This window comes from Lolium rigidum, chromosome 6 (assembly GCF_022539505.1).
Source record: "Lolium rigidum isolate FL_2022 chromosome 6, APGP_CSIRO_Lrig_0.1, whole genome shotgun sequence".
Taxonomy (NCBI): domain Eukaryota; kingdom Viridiplantae; phylum Streptophyta; class Magnoliopsida; order Poales; family Poaceae; genus Lolium; species Lolium rigidum.
Genome location: NC_061513.1, coordinates 57,264,384 through 57,287,430, shown reverse-complemented (window position 1 = coordinate 57,287,430; position 23,047 = coordinate 57,264,384). Strand labels below are relative to the sequence as shown.

General features: G+C 49.6%; 2 protein-coding genes across 4 annotated transcripts; one reads left to right on the top strand and one right to left on the bottom strand.

The window, feature by feature from the left end:
* The first annotated feature begins 395 nt into the window (after positions 1-395).
* Positions 396-3,358, top strand: LOC124661642 (patellin-3-like). The gene is made up of 4 exons (XM_047199514.1): positions 396-1,779; positions 2,207-2,331; positions 2,450-2,591; positions 2,686-3,358. The coding sequence occupies exons 1-4, from the start codon at positions 559-561 to the stop codon at positions 2,944-2,946; spliced, it is 1,749 nt and encodes a 582-aa protein (XP_047055470.1). The 5' UTR covers positions 396-558; the 3' UTR covers positions 2,947-3,358.
* A 16,796-nt stretch (positions 3,359-20,154) lies between these two features.
* Positions 20,155-22,892, bottom strand: LOC124662316 (5'-3' exonuclease-like). 3 transcript variants are annotated; one of them, XR_006990368.1, is made up of 7 exons: positions 22,530-22,892; positions 22,312-22,443; positions 21,956-22,190; positions 21,624-21,846; positions 21,155-21,270; positions 20,812-21,032; positions 20,565-20,724 (listed from the first exon to the last, which is right to left on the bottom strand). XR_006990368.1 is itself a non-coding variant. In XM_047200166.1 (6 exons), the coding sequence occupies exons 1-5, from the start codon at positions 22,890-22,892 to the stop codon at positions 21,162-21,164; spliced, it is 1,062 nt and encodes a 353-aa protein (XP_047056122.1). In that variant the 3' UTR covers positions 20,155-20,548; positions 21,155-21,161. The 3 variants fall into 3 exon arrangements, 1 of the variants encoding a protein (XP_047056122.1); XR_006990369.1 differs by having other exon boundaries at positions 20,566-20,724; positions 20,812-20,972; XM_047200166.1 differs by lacking the exons at positions 20,565-20,724; positions 20,812-21,032 and adding an exon at positions 20,155-20,548.
* Between the last annotated feature and the right edge of the window lie 155 nt (positions 22,893-23,047).

Here is a 23,047-nt window from a genome sequence, read left to right as displayed (position 1 = left end):
AACCATAGATCATATCATATTAAGTTCATTATAATGGCGATTGACAGTCTTTGGGGGTGTGAAGGCAAAGATGATAGGTGGAATATGCTTAGAGAATATCGTTGCGGTTTGGCTATATCCGCGAATTTCAGGTTTATGCAAATTTAAAAAATTGTAAATTCATGGTGGTGAAATGTAAATGTCGGTAAATGGTAAGCCCCTTCCCCGCCGTCCATTTCCTTTTTAACCCGTCACTCAACCTCGACCGTCCATACAAGTAAGAAAATCGCCCATTAAATCCCGCCATTAATTGGAAGAAATCCGTTGCATGATGTGGGGCCCACCGTGCGGCGCCACCTTCCTTGCTCTGCTTCCCTTCTCTTCCAGCCAGCCAGCGCAAGAGAGAGCAGCAGCAAAGCTGGCCTCCCCACTCTGACAGCCTTGCTCTCCCCGCTCCTCCCCCTATATCTCTCCCACCCAAACCCTAGTCCCCAGCACAACACCACCCGACCTCCCTCTCTCTCCCCACCTTCTCTGTCCTCCTCCAGCGCACAGCCTACATACAAGCAGCTCGCGGAGATGGCGGAGGAGACGCACCCACAGGCGGCCCCCGCCGCCGAGGCCGCCCCGGAGGTGGTTGTCGCCGCCGAGAAGGCGCCGGCGGAGGTGGAGAAGAAGGTGGAGGAGCCTGCGGCCGAGGCCGAGACGGAGGAGTCGGCCGCCGTCGCCGACGATGGCGGCGCCGTCGAGGCCACCGGATCCTTCAAGGAGGAGAGCAACCTCGTCGCCGATCTGCCTGACCCCGAGAAGAAGGCGCTCGACGAGTTCAAGGACCTCATCGTCGCCGCGCTCGCCGCCGGCGAGTTCAATCTCCCCCCTCCGCCACCGCCGCCCAAGGCCAAGGCCGAGGCCGCCGCCGTCGAGGAGACCAAGGCGGAGGAACCCGCCAAGACCGAGGAGCCAGCCAAGGTGGAAGAGGCCAAGACCGAGGAGCCGGCCAAGGCAGAAGAGGCCAAGACTGAAGAGCCGGCCAAGGAGGAGCCCAAGGCAGAGGAACCCAAGGCCGAGGTTGTTGCCGAGGCAGAACCAGCTACAGAGCCGGCCAAGGAGGAGCCCAAGGCAGAGGAGGCCAAGCCAACCGAGCCCAAGACGGAGGAGGTGGCCGCCGTGGTCGCCGAGGAAGCCACCAAGCCTGCGGAATCCGTCGCGGAAACCGTCGCCGCCGCCGCCACCTCAGAGGACACACCGGCCGCGCCGGAACCGGAGGCAGATGCAGTCGCGCCGCCCGAGCCGGTCTTCATCTGGGGCGTGCCGCTGGTGGGCGACGACGAGCGCACGGACGCCGTCCTCCTCAAGTTCCTGCGCGCGCGCGAGTTCAAGGTGAAGGAGGCGATGGCGATGCTCCGGTCCGCGGTGCTGTGGCGCAAGCGCTTCGGCATCGACGCGCTCCTCGACGCCGACCTCGCCTTCCCGGAGCTGGACAAGGTGGTCTTCTACCGCGGCGCCGACAGGGAGAGCCACCCGGTCTGCTACAACGTGTACGGCGAGTTCCAGGACAAGGACCTCTACGAGAAGGCCTTCGGCGACGAGGAGAAGCGGGAGCGGTTCCTCAAGTGGCGCATCCAGCTGCTGGAGCGCGGCATCCTCTCGCAGCTCGACTTCGCGCCCAGCGGCATCTGCTCCATGGTGCAGGTCACCGACCTCAAGAACTCGCCGCCCATGCTCGGAAAGCACCGCGCCGTCACCCGACAGGCCGTCGCCCTGCTCCAGGACAACTACCCAGAGTTCATCGCAAAGAAGGTAACGCCTCGATATACCCGGCATTGAATTACTTGTTTAAGATTTCACAGCTGCAGTAGTGATTGTGATTCAACATTTGTCATAATGTAGTGAATTCTAAATTTAGCTGTAGTAGCTGATTGCGCCAAAGATTCAGTTTCCATGAGTCCACAGCTTAACATCGGGACTGAATGAATGATTGGGCCCAAAGCATGCCCGTTCTTTGGGCACTCTGGTAAAGGGTAGTAGACCTTTATGGTGTAAAATTCGAGTTGACTGGTGTCTTTAAGCGTGGGCGTTGGTAATCATAGCGCGAATTGGGGATCTTTTCCTTTTGTTCATACTTTAACATCTGACCTCGAGTGTTAGTTTATTATGCCAACTTGTCGTTGATTACAGAAATTTCAGCAGAATGGGATCATGAATTTGACTGGATCATGGTATGCAGGTGTTCATCAACGTGCCATGGTGGTATCTCGCTGCCAACAAAATGATGAGCCCCTTCCTCACACAGCGCACCAGGAGCAAGTTCGTCTTTGCCAGCCAGGCCAAGTCTCCTGAGACCCTCTTCAGGTATTGTATTGCAAGCAATATATTTAGGGAACATTTTCTGCTTTTATTGTTAAAAAGAGTTCTTGTGAATGATTATTTATGTTCTTAATTATCGTTCATCCTGCGTAACAAAATCCAGATACATTGCGCCGGAGCAAGTCCCCATCCAATTCGGAGGCCTGTACAAGGAAGACGATCCTGAATTCACCACCTCTGACTCTGTCACCGAGCTCACCATCAAGGCTTCATCCAAGGAGACCATTGAGATCCCTGTCACTGAGGTTGGCATTTGGCACATTCTGAATTGTTGCTTGCTTATGTACTCTTTCTATGCATAGGTTGCTCATACTCACAATTGTTCTTGTACATTGGCAGAACTCAACAATTGTATGGGAGCTCCGGGTGCTTGGCTGGGAAGTAAGCTACGGTGCGGAGTTCACCCCCGCCGCCGAGGGCGGATACACCGTCATCGTGCAGAAGACAAGGAAGGTTCCCGCTAACGAGGAGCCAATCATGAAGGGCAGCTTCAAGGTGACGGAGGCAGGCAAGATCGCGCTAACGATCAACAACCCTGCATCCAAGAAGAAGAAGCTCCTCTACAGGTCCAAGGTGAAGAGCACCAGCGAGTCCGTCTGAGGCTTCCTCCTTCAGTTGTTCATGGATCACCAACCAGTTCGCCATAGCACCGCCATTGGAGCTTGTTCCCTGATGATAGAAGAAGATAAATCTTTTTGTTCCGTTCTTTAATATTCTTTTGGTTTTGTGGGGTTTTGGTTCAGATTCCGCATTTGTTTAATTAAAAAAACCCAAAGTGAGCTTGATTTTGTGATAGTTGGGAGAGGAGGAGGTTGATATAATGACATCGTTGATGATGGTTGTTGATGAGGGAGGAGGGCAGATGAGGAGAAAGAAATGTGGAGCAAGTACTGAAGCATACAATCTGTCGCTCTGTAAATGTGTTTGTACATTGCATCTCTGGATCTTCCATGGATATGTTATATTTAGAAGTACTTGTCGTCATCATTCATCAATCCCATGTTACTCCATTTGTTGGTGTCTCCGCCTTCATGGCCTCTAATAATCATAGGAAGCAGTTTTGCCCTCTCCATTTTTCGTTGCCTCTAATCAGAGAAGGCAGTTGTGCCCTCTCCCTGTACCTGAGGATTTGCTTTGCCCATTTCCAGCATGCAAGGATCTCATCAGGATCAATTGCTATGCCACAACCATCTTCAAGTCCTCAACATGGCATTTTTGATGGTCATTGAGCTGGATGCTGGCAGCAGCATTTCTCGTTGTGAGAAGGAAACCATTTTCTAACACGTTTAGGCATAGACGCTCCTAACCTGACTCTACCTGGCATGGCTTCATCAGAAAAGAAACAAACGGGAAGAGGACAAGGCTGCAGGCCGAAGCCAGATTAGTAGGAACAAGAAAGCGTTTGGTGGTGGCAGTGATGGGTGCATAAACTAATGGTGGGTGGAAGAACATCCAGCCGTGCGTAGGCGGAGAAGCCGGCCGTCCCGTTCCAAGGCTGTCAACCATGTCGTGTCCCCCGAAACAACCCGCGGAAACCCAAGGGGAAAAGCGAGGCCGAACCAGCTGTGTCGCGGATAAACAAGGCAAAAGAACGGTGTGGGTGTGGCACTGTGCCAGTCGCCTTTCCCTTTGACCACAGCGTTAGGGACGAGTAGAAAAACCCTAGAACCAAAAGGGTGTATGCAGCCTCTTCAGGTCATATCCGGCCAGGTCGGCCATGGCCCATGCGCTCGGCTCGCCCAGCCGCCTTGTCTAATCCAATTGCTGTGGTAGCTTTATTTTCATCAAGGACGGGGGAGCTTTGTGCCATTTTTTTTTGGGCACTGATATGCTCAGCGTTTCTTTTTCTCGAAAAAAATCCACAAATCATGAACCTAAAAATTAATAAAGATTACAAATAGCACCTGCCACAGGCAAAACTCACAGTATTTGAGATTTTTTTTATAGCAAACAGATGAGAAGTTTTCGTGCTAAGGTTCAAAGAACCAGCGCACCAAAACATCGATCATCCTCAAAGATGAGACCGCTTGATCACAAGTGGCAAACCTGAAACCACGTCAAGGAACATGAAAACTGAATGCATCCTAGGGGATATGTGGGACACACAACTCCAAGCATCCTCCACAGAAGTTAGACACACCACCAAAATGAGGATATGATGGGAAGGACCTTAGGGCATCTCTAGCAGCCCGACACGAACTGACCGTGGTTGTTCGAACGTGCGCGCGCAAACATGGGGCATGAACTAGCAACGCGACCCGAACGGGCCGAGCGTCTCGAACCTGTCCGTGGCGACCCATTCCCAACACAAATTTGGGCTTGAAAATACGATAGGGCAAACATCGCCCGTGTCCACGCATGTCCCCCTCTTGGCCTCCCTGGACCCGCCCATTACTAGCACACAAGCCAATTCGTCACAAAATTCATCGGCGTTGTAGGCCTAGCCTGCAATGGAGGAAGCCCCCCCCCCCCCCACCACCACCGGCGGTGGCCGCAAGGGAGACCAAGGCCCTAGCCAAGCAGAAGAAAGAGCTAACGTCAGAGGAGCGAGCTAATGAGACCAAGAAATGCGCCGCCCGGCGCATCACCATGAAGGCAAGGACGGCCGAAACGGCAGCCACCATCGTAGCAAACAAAGAGGCTCAGGTCTTCCTGACCCTTCAGGCCCAGGAGAACGCAAGCGTCTTCGCCTCCTAAGCCGACGTTTAGGCCGTGCTCCTGATCAAGCAAGGGGCGCTCACCACTGCTAGGGACCAGGTCGCTGGTGCGTCTTCGGAAAGCTCGGTCTCGTCCGCGGCCGCACGACCGCCTCTTCGACCACGGTCAACAACGGCGGCGGTGGAGACGTTAGTACGTGGCAGAATGTCATACTTATCAGAGAGTAAAAGCTGAACATCAAAGTCCCGCAGGACCACTACAACCTTTACCAATTCCGGAGTGGAAGTGAGAAGAGATTGGTATGGATTTTATTACCGGACTACCCATGACAAATAAAAATAACGATATGATATGGGTAATCGTGGACCGGTTGACTAAAAGTGCACATTTTCTAGCAGTGAATCAGAAAGATACAGGTGAAAAGCTTATAGATCTCTACATCAAGGAGATTGTGAGTAAACACGGAGTTCCAAAGAAGATAGTATCAGATCGAGGATTTGTGTTCACATCTGCTTTTTGGAAACAACTACATGAAACTTTAGGATCCAAGCTAGACTATAGCACCGCATATCACCCACAGACGGGAGGACAAATCGAGAGGACAAACCAGATACTAGAGGACATGCTTAGGGCTTGTGCTTTAGATTTCGGAGGATCATGGGAAGAACACTTACCCTTAGTGGAGTTTTCTTACAATAATAGCTATCAAAGAAGTATCAAGATGGCACCATTTGATGCTTTGTACGGAAGGAAGTGTAGATCGCATATATGCAGGTATGAGGCAGGATCAAGCAAAGAGTTTAACCCCGATTATGTGAAGGAGAAACATCAGATCATCAATGTGATTAGAGATAGACCCAAGATAGCTCAAAGCCGACAGAAAAGCTACGCAGATTAGAGGAGGACATGGGAACCAAAAGTTGGAGACATGTTATACCTAAAGGTTAGTCCGATGAAAGGTCTTCAGAGATTCGGAGTGAAGGTAAAACTCAGTCCAAGATATTGAGTCAAAACCGAGGGTTAGCCTTTGAACTGGAACTACCATGAAAGTTAGCCCAAGTACACAATGTATTCCATGTGTCACAACTTCGGAGATGTTTAAAGACACCTGATGAGCCAGTATCCCATGAAGACCTAGATCTTCAGCCAGATTTGACCTACATTGAGAAGCCAGCCAAGATTCTGGAACAGAACTGGAAGCAACTCTAAAACAGAGCTATCAAGTATTGTAAGATACAATGGAAACATCACCCTGAGAGGGAAGCCACCTGGGAGAAAGAGGAAGATTTAAGGAAAGCTTATCCAGAAATATTCAGGTATTACCAACCACAACTTCGGGACGAAGTTTTCTTTAAGGGGGAAAGGCTGTAAGGGCATCTCCAACCGGGCGACCCATCCCGCGCCCGCGCGTCCGGATGGGTCCAGCCGGACAAAAACCCGGCCCAGCGCGCGGACCCATCCCTAAAACGGATGCCCGCGGCGTCGGATCGACGCAAACCCGACCCAAATCTTGGCCGGGTTTGCGTGGCCGCGGACGCGAAAGGCCGGTCGCTCGCGTCCGCCCCTTGTCCGCCCACGGCCCGCGTGTCATAGGCATAAATAATATTTTTCATTAAATAGAACTCATTACAATTTTTTTTTAGCTACTACTTCTATCCTAAATACGTACGGGGCCGGCGGCCTCGCCGGCGACTCCTCGCCGGCTCGCGCGTCGGGCCGTGGATTTCACTCGACGCGGGCGGCTCGTACGCGTGAGGATTCCACTCCGGCCTACTACGGGCTGGGTGGCGCGTCGGCGGCGGCGCGGGCGGCGGCGCGGGCCTCGGCAGCTTGGACGGAGGCCATCATCCTCCTCCTTTCCGTCCGCGCACCTCGGGCGCGCTCGCGCTCCGCCTCCGCGGCGGAATCATCCGCTTCCCGCATAGCTCCACCTCCTGCAGAGCGGCGCGTTCCACGGCGGTGCGCGCCTCCGGGCGGACGCGGGCGGGTGCCCGGGCCTCGTGGATCTCCTGCCGCCGGCGCATGCGCTCTTGCCGGCCACGCTCCGCCGACGCAGCATCCTCCCGGGCGCGCCGCTCGGGCGACGACATCTGGATGAGGTGACGGGCTGCTCGCATAGCGAGCAGCTCGTTCTTCTGGCCGAGGAGGTCGCCTAAGCGGCGGCGGCCGGCCCGCCAGATGCCCTCGTGCTCCTTCGTCACGCGCGTGAGGTCGGCGAGACGCTCCTCGATGGCGGCGTTGATGTTCGCCGGCCGCGAGGTCCTCCGCGGCGACGGGCTCCTCCGCGGCGGCCGCCCCTCCTCCGCGGCCTCGTACCGGCCGTCCGCGGTCTCGTGCCGGCCCTCCGCGGCCGCTTCCCCCATCTCCGCGTCACCGGCCTTCTTTGCCGCCGCCTCGGCGGCGACGCGGAGCGCCTCGTCGTCGGCGACCCACCGCGAGTCCGCGCGCTCCTCCTCGTCCGTCCGCGGGAACCTGGCCCGGGCGGCGAGGGAGAGCTTGGCCCATGTGGCCTGAAGGGTGCGCGGCATGGCGCCGGAGAAGGTGGAGGGGGAGAGAACGGTGATGCGGTCCAGGTGAGACCGCCGCCGTCTTTTATAGCCGGCGGTCTGGCGGGAAACTTGGGCGCGAGCGCGCGCCAATGGCGTTTTCGCGCGCGGGAACCTTGGTGCGCGCGGGATCTTTCCCGCGCGTTCCACCGCCCACCATGGCTGTCCCGTCGAGGCCTGCCATGACGCAGCGCCGCGCAACAAAGACGAACCACGTGGCGTCTCTTTGGGTCGCCGCGTTGGGCGCCGCGTGCGACCCAAACGGACACGCGGACGCGGGGCGCTGTCCGCGTGTCCGGGCGGCCACGCAAACGGCCCAAAACGGACGGCCCAGCGCGTCCGTTTGGGTCGCCCGGTTGTAGATGCCCTAATATCCCAGGATTCAAGACAATTGCGGGGTAGAATTAGAAAAGGGTTGTGCATTGCATCGCAAAACTAGGGTATATTTCGCGCTTAATTGCATAAAACCAAAGAGGGAACAAGTTTCTCTCTTGACGCCAGCTAGGGTTATGGTTTCGAGAGTGCAACAAACTTGGACATGATCTCTTATGAAACTAGGGTTTTGAGAAGAGAGGGGAACCATTGCATCTCTTATCTTAAGTTGCATGATTGAATTTGAAATGAGTTGAGGTGAAATTAAAACTCCAACCAAACCAAGATAATTCATAATTCAAACAATTGTTTATTCAAGCAATTAATAATTCAAATAAGAATAAATGACAATATAAATATGAAAAGAATACAAATAAGTTATGAAAAGCTCACTAGAGAAAACTTGAGCTTTATTGATCATCACACACAATTTACAATGTCTTTACAATATCCAATTGAATTAATTATTACAAACAATTCCAGAAATGGTAAATGAAAAGAAATTAAAAATTACAAAGTAATAGTAAACTAGCTAGACTAGAATTCTACATTCTTCTTGATATTCTTGATCAACATCTTGAAGGAGAGATCATTGATGAACACCTTGATCCCTGCAAACACCAACAACAAACAAAAATGAAAATTAAGCCAAGTGGCAGGTTAGCAAAGAAAATTGAAATTGGGATGGATAAGACTAGACCAGCCGAGTTGATCCACCAAGTCCCAAGTTCCAACATGGAACACACAAGCAGCTCACAAGGTAGTGTGCATGCACACCAGCACACCCTGCTTTGATCATCATTTGGCAATAGACCAAGTGTAACCCGATAGAAATGGCAAAGACCAGGGATCAATCAAAGCCTATGACCATGGTTATGCCAACCAGACAAGTGGTAGCATCTTCCAAATGGGAATAGGAAGGAAAACTATCCCAGATACTTACCCAATTATACCCAGACTACACTAGCCCATTTAAAACCATCAGATATGCATAAATATATGTTTCCTGCAAGTATTTTCAACATCAAAAGCTACTGGCAATCAAATATGATCACCCAACAAGCATTTATCCATTCACAGCAAGCCAACAGAGGTGGGAGCTACCAAAACATCACTCAATTACTGCTAAGGCTAACTCAACCACACAATAATCCAAACTATCAAGCCATACACACTTATCATTACCCAAATGGGTTCAAAATGGAGCCAGGGTCCCCAAAAGTAGTTGGCATCCCTCTAGCTCAAGCAATTATAACATAAGAGTCATCACTGCACAACAGTTCATCTCATTTATCCACTGCCACCAGCACTTGGTGAGAGGCTATACAAGAAGAAAGTCCACTTTTGGTCCTTGAATTCTAGTGAAAGTTCACTTTTGGTCCTAGAACTTTTGTCTGGTTTAAAATGAACCTTAAACTCTTAGAATCATTCACTTTTAGTTCTTACCCCGATTGAGCTAGGCAAATATCTGCCATAGGTGCCCAAAAACTCAAGGTAACGGTGTAAGGGTAGAGAGACGGGACGATGTTGATAAGCAAACAAGGAGACCTTTGTGGCGCAATGCTTCACGTGAATTAGAAGGGAGAGAAATCAAGCGAGAGACTGGTTCAGGGACCCAAAGGTTCCGTTGTTTTTTGCATTGTGACGTTTGGTTTAACATCTCAGCTAGTTTGGGCTTGATCTAGTTCTAAACCAATTTGGTTGGTTCCCTATTTTTTTCTTTCCACGCCAGTAATTTGCTGAACTCAACTGCAAAGGGATGAAAAATGAACTATTATGAGAGTTCGAGGTTCATTCTAGACTAAAAATAAATTTTGGGACTGAAAGTGAACTTTCCCAAGAGTTCAAGGATACGAATTGGACTTTCTTCGCTATACAATAGCACAATTATTCACCAGTAATCACAAGAGAGGTACCACAGTAAGCAACTAACAAGCAAATGGTGATCATATGATCACCAGAGCCTGCAAGAGCAAGCTAGAGCATCAGTAACTCACTGGAGTTATTGAATTGCCACAGATAAGTAACCATTGCATCACAGAAATTATATAACCAATTTTATAATTGTATCCAGAAGCATATCATCAAGGAATTGATGCATAGGGGCAACAACTAAGCCAAGCAGAGCCCTACCATAAGCTAGAGCTCAATAATCACCACACAGGCAGCACTGGCACTTGCTAAATGGAAGAACTGCTAGCAGCAGTAAGCCAAGGAAGCAAGAATAGAGACATGAGCATATGAATTGAGCAACATCAATAGCTAGGGCTGGCCAAGCAAGCATCTAACCAACCAGTAGCATAGCATCAATCACAACAACAACATATCCAGTAGCACAGTAGGAAACAAGTAACAGCAGCAACATCATGCCAAGTAGTACATGCATTAGGGCAGTAAGGACCTCAGCAGTAGCAAGCTCAGCACAACAGCCATAGGACCAGCACAGTAGAAACAGTTGCAGGCATGGCCAGTACCAAGAATGGGGAGGCCTGGCCAGTAGACAGGAATTGGGAAAGAAGAGGAGAAGAGAGAGAGATGAAGGAGGCGTGTACCTGGAGCTGAGGCACCACGATGTCACCGTGGTGGCACTGCCTGGCCACGGAAGCGCCACGCCGCGGCCAAGCCAGGCGTCCGTCGAGCGCAAGCGCTCCAGCACCACCCCGATGAGGCACACGACGTCACCACGTCGCCAGGGACGCCGGCGAGCGGTGAACCGACATGAGCACCATGCAACCCTAGTTGCAGAAGGGTTGGGGGCGAGCAGAGGAGGCCGCCAATCCGAGATCGACGCGGATCATCAGGTGCACCGTCGGAAGGCGAAGCGAACGCGCCCGATCTCGTCGTCGGAGACCACCGGAGATGGCCGGGGTAAATCGGCGACGGCGTAGGCGACCACGGCGTCGCAGGAGCTGAGCGGCTAGGGTTAGACGAGGAGGCGAGGAGAAGAAGTGGTGCGACCGAGTGGGTCGGACCGGGCCAGGTGGGTTTAGCCCAACCCACTCGGGTTCACCCTGATAGGTGGGCCCAAGGGCAATTTGGGCATTTCACAAATTCATTTAAAACAAGAACTTTGAACTAATACCATAAATTTTAAATAGCTCTAAATAAATAGAGAAAAATATGCGAATCACTTAAAATTTTATTCTCTATTATAATTAAATATGAAGTAGAATTTTTGAAACAAATAAATATGAACCATTATTAAATTCAAAGAAAAATGAATTAATAAAAGATCATCGTAAATAAACCCATATTTTTAATGCTTAAATAATTCCATAAATTATTTTGGACTTAAACAAAACTTGGAAACATTCCAAGATAATAATTTCACTCTTAAGGAGTATTCCTAAATTATTCTTCTTCGACACCTCCGACATTAAATCATTAAGCATCGGGAAGGGGGAACCAAACCCTAAAAGTCAAAATCATGCATATTTGAATCTTTAACCATTGCCCTTATCGGTTAATGATGCTATCTTTCAAAAACAGAGGACCAGGGTCAATCCAAACAATCCAACTGCACTACATTACAGTCACCAGGCAAGTTCATCGCTTGCTCATGTTACTTTGAGTATTTTCTTATCAAATTACTTGCAAAGTACTATGCTTATCACTCTTGCATGAAAAGCAAAGATGCTAATTTCATAACTATGAATATGACTATGTGGTGGGCAATGGAACCATGGTATGAGTATGGTGGAGGTTCCATTGCAAGGGTTTGTTTCCATCTAGGATTAACAACCAATGTCCTCCAGTGATTCTTGTGCTGTAACAACCGTGTTAACCATAAGATCTGGAGTGGGACGGAGTAGTCAATTGTGTTTCTTCCTCTCGTTCATCAATAGATGCGCTTACCGTAGTCAGTTGAATCCCGAGGGACAACCGGAGTGGTTGGGGAGCCCTAAGTCCTCATGGTAATGCGGTCGATGATGGGTTGCAATGACCGGCGAAGGTATCGGGTCAGGAAACTTGATAGTAGTCGAGGTCGGATGGTATCTTATGGATACGCTGGCCGGCGAGGACCCAAGGTCGGAATTGCAACAGAGGATGGGTGTGCGAGGTCGCGATGGAATACAATATTGACTAGGACCTTATACCGTGCCTCACACCACGGAAGTGTGGACAGGAAAGCTGCCCGGTTGGCACCAAGGTTAAGATCTCTTATGGGTAAAGCAACACACCTCTGCAGAGTGTAATGAATCATGACCTGTCACTCCCTGTTCCGGGATTTGGAACTGCGAACGCTGTCGGAAAGGAACTCCATGAGATTCTAGACACCCGGTGAAGGCTGATAGACATAGTTCTTCTGAATAAAAGCAACCTTTTGAAGAAATGATTATAAAAACCTGCATTGGTATTAGACTTTCTGGTCTAATAACGTAGCTAGTGCATTAAACACCTCTTTTCTATAATGAACTTGTTGAGTACGCTCGTACTCATACCTCTTATAATCCCATGCTTAGATTGCCTGAATCACCTTGAGGAGGCCAATGAAGAACAAGACGGAGCAGATGGGATCTGCTACGAAGAACCAGACCTCTCAGGAGGAGTAGAGGGGGTCGACTATCTGATCGTGTACGGAACCGGGGAGGTTCCAGAAGAAGAACAAGCTTAGACAACGAGAGTAGTAGTAGTAGTCGAGCAGTACGAACTCTATATTATTTAACTGCTCGAGTTGAATAATGTTAAACCTGTTAAGACCTATATTGTATAAGTTGAGTAGGGTTCACCTCGAACCTAGGAGTAAACCTCTATGGACCTAGGAGGAGCTCCAACATGATGTATATATATGGTTTGTAATATTATGTGACTGAGATAAAGACCAATTATGCTTCTGTTGAACTACTCTGGGGGATGTAATATTTGCGGATTGGTACTTTGCACATGTTATGTCAACGACTGGTATAGTACAACATGCAGTGGTATGCAGGGTCACCACAACCATCTCCGGGATGGAGGATGAAACTAACCATAGTGGAAGGGCTCTCGGTAGCTAGGTGTGGAGAGCTCAGAGGATAATAAGGCTAGATCCGGTGAGTGATCATTGTGGCTTCATTTTACATGGCCTCTCCAACATAGAGTAGGATATCCGAACTTCGGTTAATACACCAGCTGTTATTTCCCCTTTACATTCCACAATTCATACTTCAAATTGTTGGTGTATCTTGTGATAAGTTTGAATTGCTATCTTGTACTTGTTATTGCTATATCTTGTTGAGCTATATGTTGTCGGTGCACATAAGTGAGCTTGGTATATACATGATTTTTGTTTAAAGTATTAACTTAGTTTAATTCCGCCTTAGAACAGATCCAAACCCGTTATAGTTTTTAAGTCGCCTATTCACCCCCTCTAGGTGTCATCTTTGTTCCTTCAAAGCAGAGTGCAATAAATTTTGTAGTGCATACAAGCATGTGCGTGCCAGCCCTGTGAGCGGAATCGGCATTGCGGACATGGTAAAACCTCGTCCAATTTTAAATATGCTAATGTACATTGATGTGAGTCCATCTGATGAATTGCATAGATGTAGGTGCCCCAAGCTTTGGACAACTTGAAGGATAAATATGAAAACAAACCCTTCATGTTGTGCCATTGGAATGTCCCACGTGAGAACTATGCTATGCTACATACAAAAAAGGGTCTCAAGCCCAGGGTGGGGGCAATGTATGATATCGGTCATTGATCTTGAAGATCGAGGGTGGTCCAAGGACAGGTGGCCCAAACAATGGTGGTCGTGCATCTCGGCGAAGGGGCCACAAGGCCACCAAGGAAGGTGTGAAAGTGCATGGAGCCCCCATGTGTGGTTTTGGTAATTAATGACAATCCCTATGGACTAATGTTTGCTTTGAGTTATATTTGTAGGAGTTGTCCATAGGCAATTCTTGAACCATATGTTGGCTTCAAGGTTGCAATAAGAAGAAATTGATGAAGGATATCAAGTGTCAAGTATGTCTTGAAGATGAAGATGAAGTGAGCCCTCAAGTTACTTCAAGACATCAACATGATGAAGAATGAAGAAATGAAGTGCAAGTTCAAGATGAGCCAACTCTAAGAGTTCATAAGCTTGAAGCTTGCCATGGAGAAATGATGTGCAAGTTCAAGATGAGCCATCTCGAAGAGATCCTTTGCTTGAGTCTTGCCATCCATATGGTGATCATGGATATTTGAAGATGCGCCGAAGAAGAAGCTCTCCCATGGTGGATTATGGGGGAGCAATCCACATGGTGGTCATGGTTATGCGAAGATGCGCCGAAGAAGAAGCTCTCCCATGGTGGTTTATGGGGGAGCAATCTACAAGACTTCGTCAAGCAAGCACAAGCAAGAAAGGCGTTCCATCTTGTTGAGGTCAAGATCGTCGTCATCAAGCTCAAGTGGAATGCGCAAGTATAAGGTTTGCTCTTGATAGGGTTTCTTTCTCACCGGTCTCATAGTGTAGTTGGAGACCGGTTTTTAGTTTAGTTGCCGTACTATCAAGAGGGCTCTCGAGTGAGTAACTCGATCGTATCGTTCGGAGAGAGCTCAAACCTTTGCATCCTTTCATCATCTTTCTTGGTTGTTATTTGGACCTTATCCATGTGATGTTTTAGAGCTTATGCTTATTCCCATGACAAGCTCTAGTTCATCGAAAACGGATTTTGCATAGATCACTTGTTGCGTTTTCGAGTTTGGTTCATCATCTTTCTTGGTTATTATTTGGATCTTATCCATGTGATGATTTAGAGCTTGTGCTTATTCTCATGACAAGCTCTAGTTCATCAAGAATGGTTTTTGCACGGGCAACTTGTTGCATTTTCAAGATTGGAGGTTTTACCGGTATGTCTTTTTTAGATAGGTCAAACCTTTCATCATTTGTTTCTATCCTCCCTTGTTGGACTATGATGGTTTCCTGCATGATCTTGTAGATCTTGTTCCTAGCTTTAAAACAAGCCCAAGATCATCAAAATCGGAGTCCGGATGCTAAAGTTATGCCCGTTTCAGTTTGATGTTTCTGCCAGTTTTCAGGGGGGATATTCCGGCCCAAGTTTGGGGCGGATAATCCGGCCCCGGAAAAATCCGGTTTTTGGACAAATCCGGGCAAATATCCGGCCAAATGTCCGGCCCCCATCCCGAGAGCAGTTTTCTCATGTCCTTAGTCGTTTTCGGGGCCCGGATATTTTGCAAATATCCGGCCCGGAAAATCCGGCCTGAGCTGACCCAAACGGTCATATTTCGATGGGAGGGGTATTTAAGCCCCCTTCTTCCTCCTTGGGCAGCTACCTCTTCCCCCAAGTGCTCTCCACCATTGTTGACCTTGAGAGCTTCCCTTTCCCTCTACTCCTCCTATGCTTCTTGAATATTTTTGAGGGAAAAGGAAGAGGAGATCTAGATCTACATTCCTACCAATCAAATCCCTCTCTTTGTGAGGGGAATCCACTAGATCTAGATCTTGGAGAAATTTGGTGTTCTTCCTCTTATTTGTTCTTCCTCTCTTATTCCCCCAATAGCTTTTGTAGCTTTGTTGGAATTTGAGAGAGAAGTACTTGAGCATCTTTGTGGTGTTCTTGCCATTGCATTTGGTGCATCGGTTTGAGTTCTCCACGGTGATTCGTGGAGGTGAAAGCAAGAAGGTTGTTACTCTTGGGTTCTTGGAACCCTAGACGGATTCTAGGCCTTTGTGGCATCTTAGTGGTGTTCTTGGGGACTCCAATTAAGTTGTGGAGAATCTTCAAGGGCAAGGCCTTTGTGGCATCTTAGTGGTGTTCTTGGGGACTCCAATTAAGTTGTGGAGAATCTTCAAGGGCAAGGCATTTGTGGCATCTTAGTGGTGTTCTTGGGGACTCCAATTAAGTTGTGGAGAATCTTCAAGGGCAAGGCCTTTGTGGCAATTTATTGGGAGCCTCCAATTAAGTTGTGGAGATAGCCCCAAGCTTTGTGCGGGTTCGGTGACCTTCCTAAGGTCCCATAGTGGATCGAGGACATCCCTTTTGGTGGGAATTCTCGAGGAGAATACGGTGGCCCTCGTGCATTTGGAGTGACTTGTCCTCCACACCGCTCCAACGGAGAGTAGCACTCGCAAGAGTGTGAACTTCGGGCTACATCGTTGTCTCCACGTCACTTCGATTATTCCTATACCCGAGCTCTTTACTTATGCATTTTACTTTGTGATAGCCATCGTGGTTGAAGTTATATATATATATATATATCTTTCTATCACATAAGTTGCTTGTCTTGCTTAGCATAAGTTGTTGGTGCACATAGGTGAACCATTGCTTAGAATAAGTTGTTGGTGCACATAGGTGAACCATTGCTTAGAATAAGTTGTTGGTGCACATAGGTGAACCATAGTTTATAGGCTTTGGGCTTGACAAAGTAAACGCTAGTTTTATTCCGCATTTGTTAAGCCCATCTCGTAAAAGTTTTAAATCGCCTATTCACCCCCCCCCCTCTAGGCGACATCCGTGTCCTTTCAAGGTGTCAAGTGTGATGCTTCCACACTTGCATTGGGTGAGACATTGAAGGGGTGAATTTCCGAGAAGGAGGAGGCAAATGCCAACAAGAATCAGAAGTGATGCCAGAAGAAAAAGGCCACATGTGCTAGCTTTATTGAACTCCAAAATAGAGCTCTTGAAGTTGAAGAGAGCAAGGCACGATCATTAGCCATCGAGACATGGACCAAATTGCTTGCTGAGGAGAAGTGGATCATGTTTTCCCACTTGAGCATCATGGAGCTGGCAAACCAAGTTTGGTTTGAGAAGAAGAAAATGATCATCCGCGAACGTGATGTGTGATCTCTCGTATCTATCTCACTTTGTGTATTCCGTGTGAAACTTGTGTCCCTTTGCAACTCGTATTCCGTATGAAACTTGATTCGGAACCGTGATGTATGAACTATGGGATTTCCCTAATTAGTATTAGCTATTAACTTTTGTTTTGGTGCTAGTTCCATGCATTCATATGTTTGCCGAGTAGATGAAATGAGAAAGAAAATAGTTAAATGGGCAGCGCGGACGAAATGAGCCTGGTTAACTGTTTTTTCCCGTCCAAAACGGACCAAAAGGGAGGGCATGGTCTCAATCATATTCGTCGTGCCGACCAAAACGAACCAAAAACACACATTTAATGCTAAAAATAGAGCAGGCAAAAGAACTGTGCTTAAGTCTACCCTAGATATCCTTATTTGAACTTGAACTTGCAGATCGATGACGCAGCCGCCGCCTACCGCCTCAAAGCATTGTTTGCATGAAAACGATAGGATTATCAGCGAGGGTGAGAGGGCCCATGCGTGGTTGCGCGCGGCTTTAAACGGAGGGCGAAGAATGGGGCCTGGCCTGGCCGTGCCTGATGATAGTAGGTGGGTGCCATGGCCATGGCTGGAGCTGGCCGGAACATGCAGCATTGTCATGTTTGACGTTGGCTTGCCCCATAAACGCAGGGCCACCCGGACGTGTCTCCCGGTTCCTGGGTTGCCCCATATGCGCCTGCCCAGTTAATGCTACTGTACCGCTGCTCGTACAGAATTCATATCCACCTCGTGTTCTCGGAGCTGTCTGGTTGGTCGCGGGGTCTGCTTAACTCAACTGGAGAAACATTTACCGGCATTCGTCTCGCCTTGCCTTCCCCATTGTGGTGCTGAACTGAGGACATGCTTGCTTGCTTGCTGTCAGAGCCATGGGCTTCCTTGATTGCCGGAGCGAGACCGCCGTGAACCCGGAGTAGTAGAAATTGAATGGCGAATGTGCTGGAGGAGCCCACACCGGCCCTGCTGCGCCGGCTCGCCGGCCGACGAGAGGTGTTCACCCCTGGTTCAGCTTCAGCACTTGAGCTAGCTCCAAACTCCAGTCGGTCGTGTCGCGTCGGCGAGGCTCGTTGAATTTATCGCCGTGCATCTCGGTCGGGGTCCCCGCCGCCGGCTGCACGCGGGCTACTTAATTTGGGAGCGAACGAGGCGGTTGCTCGCTGCATGCACGCGGGCGATCGATGCATCGGTGGATCGATCATGGTGATGGGAAGGAAGCAGGTGCTGCATCATTTGCGGAAGGAAGTTGGACCAGTCCGGAGCCGGACAGGGCTTCGTTCGGTGGTGCTAGGGACCAAACCATGTCCATCGCCCATCGACCACACCGGTCGTACACAGTACTACACCTACCTACGTGCGCGCCTGCGCCCTTTGCTGCAAGAGCCGAGTTTTACCAGAAGACGTCGAGGCCGGTGACTGCCGCTGCAGGGAGCGTCCGACGGGAAGTCCACGGCTTCCCGTTGCGCTTGTCATTTCCGACGATGCGCTGCGTGGTGGTCACCCTCCTTCCGACCGCGTGACGAGGGCGACGGCGTCGCCTTCCTCCGGTTCGGCCGGCGCCGCTTGGATAGATGGATGAACGATGATCGGCGCCAATCAGCTGGCAGGTCCGGCCAAAAGTTTTTGCCATCGCCCGCCGATCCCTCCTCCATTGTGGCGCCGCAAATCACGCGGTGTAGGGAAGGAAACGGAGGAGCAGTAGAGTCCCACATGGCGGCATACATACATCCATGTGCTGTGCGACCACAGCTCAGTTCGGTGCAGTGAACTCCATCGGATTCCTTCCATCGGGACCAGGCAGGCACACGGAAGGCATCGTTCAGGTTTAACCTTCCAAAATTTATCTCCGTCGATTCGTCGAACACCTGGATACATGGAGAGCGGCCGAGTTACTGGTACGTACGTAGCTCAGGGCAGGCCAGAGAACACGGCACATGCTGAGGAGCGAAGAGGAGCGTACCGGCTTTCCAATTATCAGTGGGCCGACCACGTTTCACCACCCGTATCTGCCGCGTGCCGTCAGAATCCAGAGAGCTAGGTGCTACTCCCAACTACCCGACCGTGATTAGAATACCAGCAAAGTACACCGTAAAAAACAAGAACGTACCACCACTACCACTACTACAAGTCAGTGGAGATTGAAGGTGAAAAAGAATAAGAGAAAGGTGAAAACTAAAGCGCACGATCATGCTTTCTGGAGCCTGAAACAAATTCAGTATTAGAGCATCTCTACTAGTGCCCGTATAAATACGAACCGAAAACACGGATTTCGGTCTTCCAAATTTTTCAGTTTCGATGATTTTAGTCGCGGCGCAGAATAGAACCGAAAACACGAACTGAAAAATAGAAATCAAACATCGCGGGAAATTTTGCTTCGATGAAGCATGCGAAATGAAACGAAATTTTGCTCCGATCGAGCTACATTCAAACATAATTTACATATACGAATCAAAATACTAATTAAACCTACTCCTGCGCATTTGATCCAAAATTAGCCCCGAGATTGTCACCGGGGCTCTACGCGCGGCGGAGGAGGAGGGTTTTTGGCGCCGGCGACGCCTATGCGAGGACAACTGCGGCCACCTCGAACGGCACCGCCTCTGCCGAGCTCCCGCAGGTGAGAGCCGACCCGTCTTCCTCGTCGTCGTTGCTGTTGCCGCACGGTGGAAGCGTCGGTAGCGGCGGGCTGCACGAGCCGGCGGGCGGCGCGTCGGCTTCCCCAACGCGTGCCTCGAAGCGCGAACCTGCGCGGCCACCCGCTTCCAAGCTCCGTTGGAGCGCACCCGCATCGCGTGGTCTGCCTCCGACCGCCCACCCGATGGACGCGGCGGCGATCCTCCGCTGCCGATTCGGCCCCTCCCCTACTGGCCCGTCGTGCGCACCATTGCAAAGGGAGGGGTGGTGCCGGCGGAGCGAATAAGCCGAAGACTTCTCGCGGCGGAGCGGCGGTAGGGGAGTAGGGTTTTGGAACCCAACTCGCCTCCGCGCCCTGTATAAATACGGGGCGGCCGTCCAGTTTCTCGGGCCCCAAACTCATTGTACGGGTCAGGCCGCGAGTTCGGGCTCCATTCTAGGCCTCTTTCGGCCGAAAAAATACGGGTTCGGCTCTTGCTGTTAGAGTTGCTCTTAGCTGGGAATCGCAGCTAGCTGAACCCGTGTCCGTCCAGCGGGACTCATGTAGAACGGAGTAGGATTTCATCTGAGGCTGTTCCTAGTGCTGGAGTGCTCGACCTTGGATTCCATTGGATTGCAACGGTCGCGCTGCTGCTTTTTTGGAGCCTTGCACGACCAAGTCCCCAAGATTTCAGGTACAGGCCATGCCTCTCGATCTCGAGGCAACAAGATGCTCTTTCCAAATCATCCTATATAACTTCGAGTACCCATCCATCTGGGCCCGTCGTGAAACTTCACTTTGTGGAACTGAATTGTTAACGAAAGAAAAAGCTACAAACAGAGCATAGTTATGCACACCAGATTCATTCTTATCCAGCCAGGTCAATCAGCCGTCCATTTTACAAAGCCCTGCTATAACTGTTCCAGCGTTCCTTGAACCGAGACCAACACTGATTATTCAATTCACAGCCAGTAATAGCATGCGAGGATACATGAGACCATCAGATCTGTCGCCACGGCGTGCTCTGCAGTGCAGATGGCTCTATTCCTGAATCTTTTTTTCAGAAGATCATCCTCAATCTTTGTTGGTTCCTCTGAGATATGCTACTAGCATGACAAAAAGCGCTGCGATAGCATGTCTTCTTGGGTGAGGCGATGATGACTCACTCTGCCTCTGCACGTACTAGAGCTGCCCCTGGACTGGACCACGTCTCTGCATTCTGTATCCAGCATCATCACCTGCGTGTTCAACCCGTATAGAAAAGAAGAGTAGGTCGGTTACTACATATGTTCGGTTCCAATTCTGAACCTAGAATCGCCATTAACATACACTTGAGTAATGCTACTACTGTATCTGACATCTTCACAGCATAAATGCGTAGGAAACCGGCTAACATAATTTCCATACACGGATACTGCAATGAAGAACCTTGTGTCAGCACCTGGCGGCTACCAGAGGAAGTAATATGGACTCCCCAGGCAAAAATATAAAAAAATCATACCCATTTGATCCAGCAATGTATACAACTCCCTCCCAATCCGTAATAAGTGTCGAGGCTTTAGTTTAAAAATTGAGGGAGAACTTTTAGTTTACTCCAGGAGATCAACTACTCATGAAAAGAGACATCCCACCCTCTGTTTGCAGCCACGCCAAGCCAGGATCCTTGTGATTATACCAGTAAATTTCGGTATATTACAAATAATGATCAGTGACAAAATTTCTCTGACCAAGCAAACATTACAGTCAACTTGTTAAGAGATTAGGTGTTGTCTAACTATTGAAATCCTGCTTGATACATATAACTTATGAGGAAGAAACAAAATTGGTACTGTACTTTGTTGTACCTGCTATTTAGCCTCTTCCTTCGTTGAATTTAAGGATGAAATTAGATAATACACTAGTGTCATTGCAAGTGTCCCTCGTGGATAACCATCTCTCATCAAGCTGAACATTTACATCCCTACGCACAGAGAAAGAATAAGTCAATTTTTCCCAAGCCATAAAAAACCAGTTCAGCAGTACTATAAAGACATATCTGCAACCATACTTCTGGTATGCTAATATATTTAATTTACGCACTCGTGTGTAGTAATAAAAAGATATAAAATACAATGCAGGTTCAGTAGCTTATTGTGATATGCTATACTAACACACTATTGCGTGATGATAATATAAGTCCCATATCTTAATAGTGCGCTATTGCGCTAAGCTATCTACATTGACTCCACGGCGCAGAGATCATTTATATACTTCCATGGTATGCATATGAGCAAATGGAAGTTTTCCATGTTTTATATATCTGTAAATTCATACCTCCGCAAGCTAAGAACTTCATAGTTTTTCCGCAAGTAATCTGCATGCTTGACGAGAACCTCCTGGGCATACTCCTTGCCAACAGTTCTAATCGCAGCTGTCTTAAGCAAGTTTTCTAGTGAACCGTGTTTGTTCAGTAGTTTCACTGCAGTCTTGCGACCAAAACCAGGAGCCAGATGTTGGATTCCAGGAACACCATCTGCTTCATCGCCCATAAAGCATCCTACACAGCATAACTTCTGACTCATTAGTTAACAATATAGAACGAGAGTGCAAACAATCATTAAAAAACTGAAGGGCTGTGGATTAACAGAAAAAAAAAATACACTCACTGAGGCTTAAATCTGCAGTCGGATCACACTTGTACTGTGCAACATAATGCCTCAGCGTATAAAAGGACCATCGGCCAATCTCAGGAATGGGCATAACTAGCTGAACATCTTCAGATATCAGCTGCTTGAAATCTTTATCTGGCGATCCAATGGCAACTCTATAACCTTTCTGCAGCACTTGGTGTGTTAAGGTTGCCACCACATCATCTGCCTCATACCCATCGACTTGCACAATCTGACTTTGCCGATTACCCAAAAAAATATACCAGCATCAGAACTGTACCAAATAGAGCAATTGTGGACTGCATAATTTAATACAGCCGTGTTTGCCATCTCCGGTTCACTCACTAACTCACCGGAACATTGCACTCGCGGAGCACATCTACCACACGCGAATCGGCACCAGTGCCTACGCCACGAGTCCGGTGGGCTTTGTACGACGGCATCAGCCGTCTCCGGTACTCGTTTCCGCCTGCCCCATCGAAAACCTAGCACAATGAGACACGAATTGAGAAACTACTGAAAGGAGGACGCAAAGATTACTCCATCGCAAGGTCTGGGAGGGTGTCCTCACGGCGACGACGGGGTCACGGAGGCTGACGTGCGCGAAGAAGAGGGCGAGCCAGCGCGCGAAGGCGCCGAGGCTGCGCTGGGAGCCGCGGAAGCAGATGGGGTTGACGTCGAGGAAGAAGATGCGGTCCTTGGAGGGCCTCGCCGGGGCGTCGCCTCTGCCCGCGAGGTGCTTGCGGGAATGCCTCGCGGACGGTGGAGACCGCGGGCTGGAGACCGCCGAGGTTGAAGGAGAGGATGCCGTGGAGGGAGATGCGCGGAGTCGTGCGGGGCGATATCTAAGGGGAGTCGCGGCCGGGGCGGCGGTGGCCGGAGCTAGCGGCGCCGCGGTGACCCCGCCCACGGCGGGCAGCAGCGGCAGTGGCATGGCGCTGCTGGGTTTGGTGTGAAGAAGCAGGCGTGTGGGGACGTTGTGGATGTGGATAAGGGGCCGAAAGAAAGAGAAAGTGTTGCTCCAGTTCTATAAAGCCCATTAAGAGTTGGGCTGCAGAGCCTGTATTGCAATTTCAGATGTGATGGGCT

Excerpts from the sequence above, each read along its gene's own strand:
- LOC124661642 (XM_047199514.1), top strand. The coding sequence starts at position 559 with ATGGCGGAGGAGACGCACCCACAGGCGGCCCCCGCCGCCGAGGCCGCC. Across the intron at positions 1,780-2,206 it reads CAGAGTTCATCGCAAAGAAG|GTGTTCATCAACGTGCCATG; the intron begins GTAACGCCTCGA and ends CATGGTATGCAG. Across the intron at positions 2,332-2,449 it reads TCTCCTGAGACCCTCTTCAG|ATACATTGCGCCGGAGCAAG; the intron begins GTATTGTATTGC and ends AACAAAATCCAG.
- LOC124662316 (XM_047200166.1), bottom strand. The coding sequence starts at position 22,892 with ATGCCACTGCCGCTGCTGCCCGCCGTGGGCGGGGTCACCGCGGCGCCG. Across the intron at positions 22,444-22,529 it reads TCCGTGACCCCGTCGTCGCC|GTTTTCGATGGGGCAGGCGG; the intron begins GTGAGGACACCC and ends TCATTGTGCTAG. Across the intron at positions 21,271-21,623 it reads GAAGTTCTTAGCTTGCGGAG|GGATGTAAATGTTCAGCTTG; the intron begins GTATGAATTTAC and ends CTCTGTGCGTAG.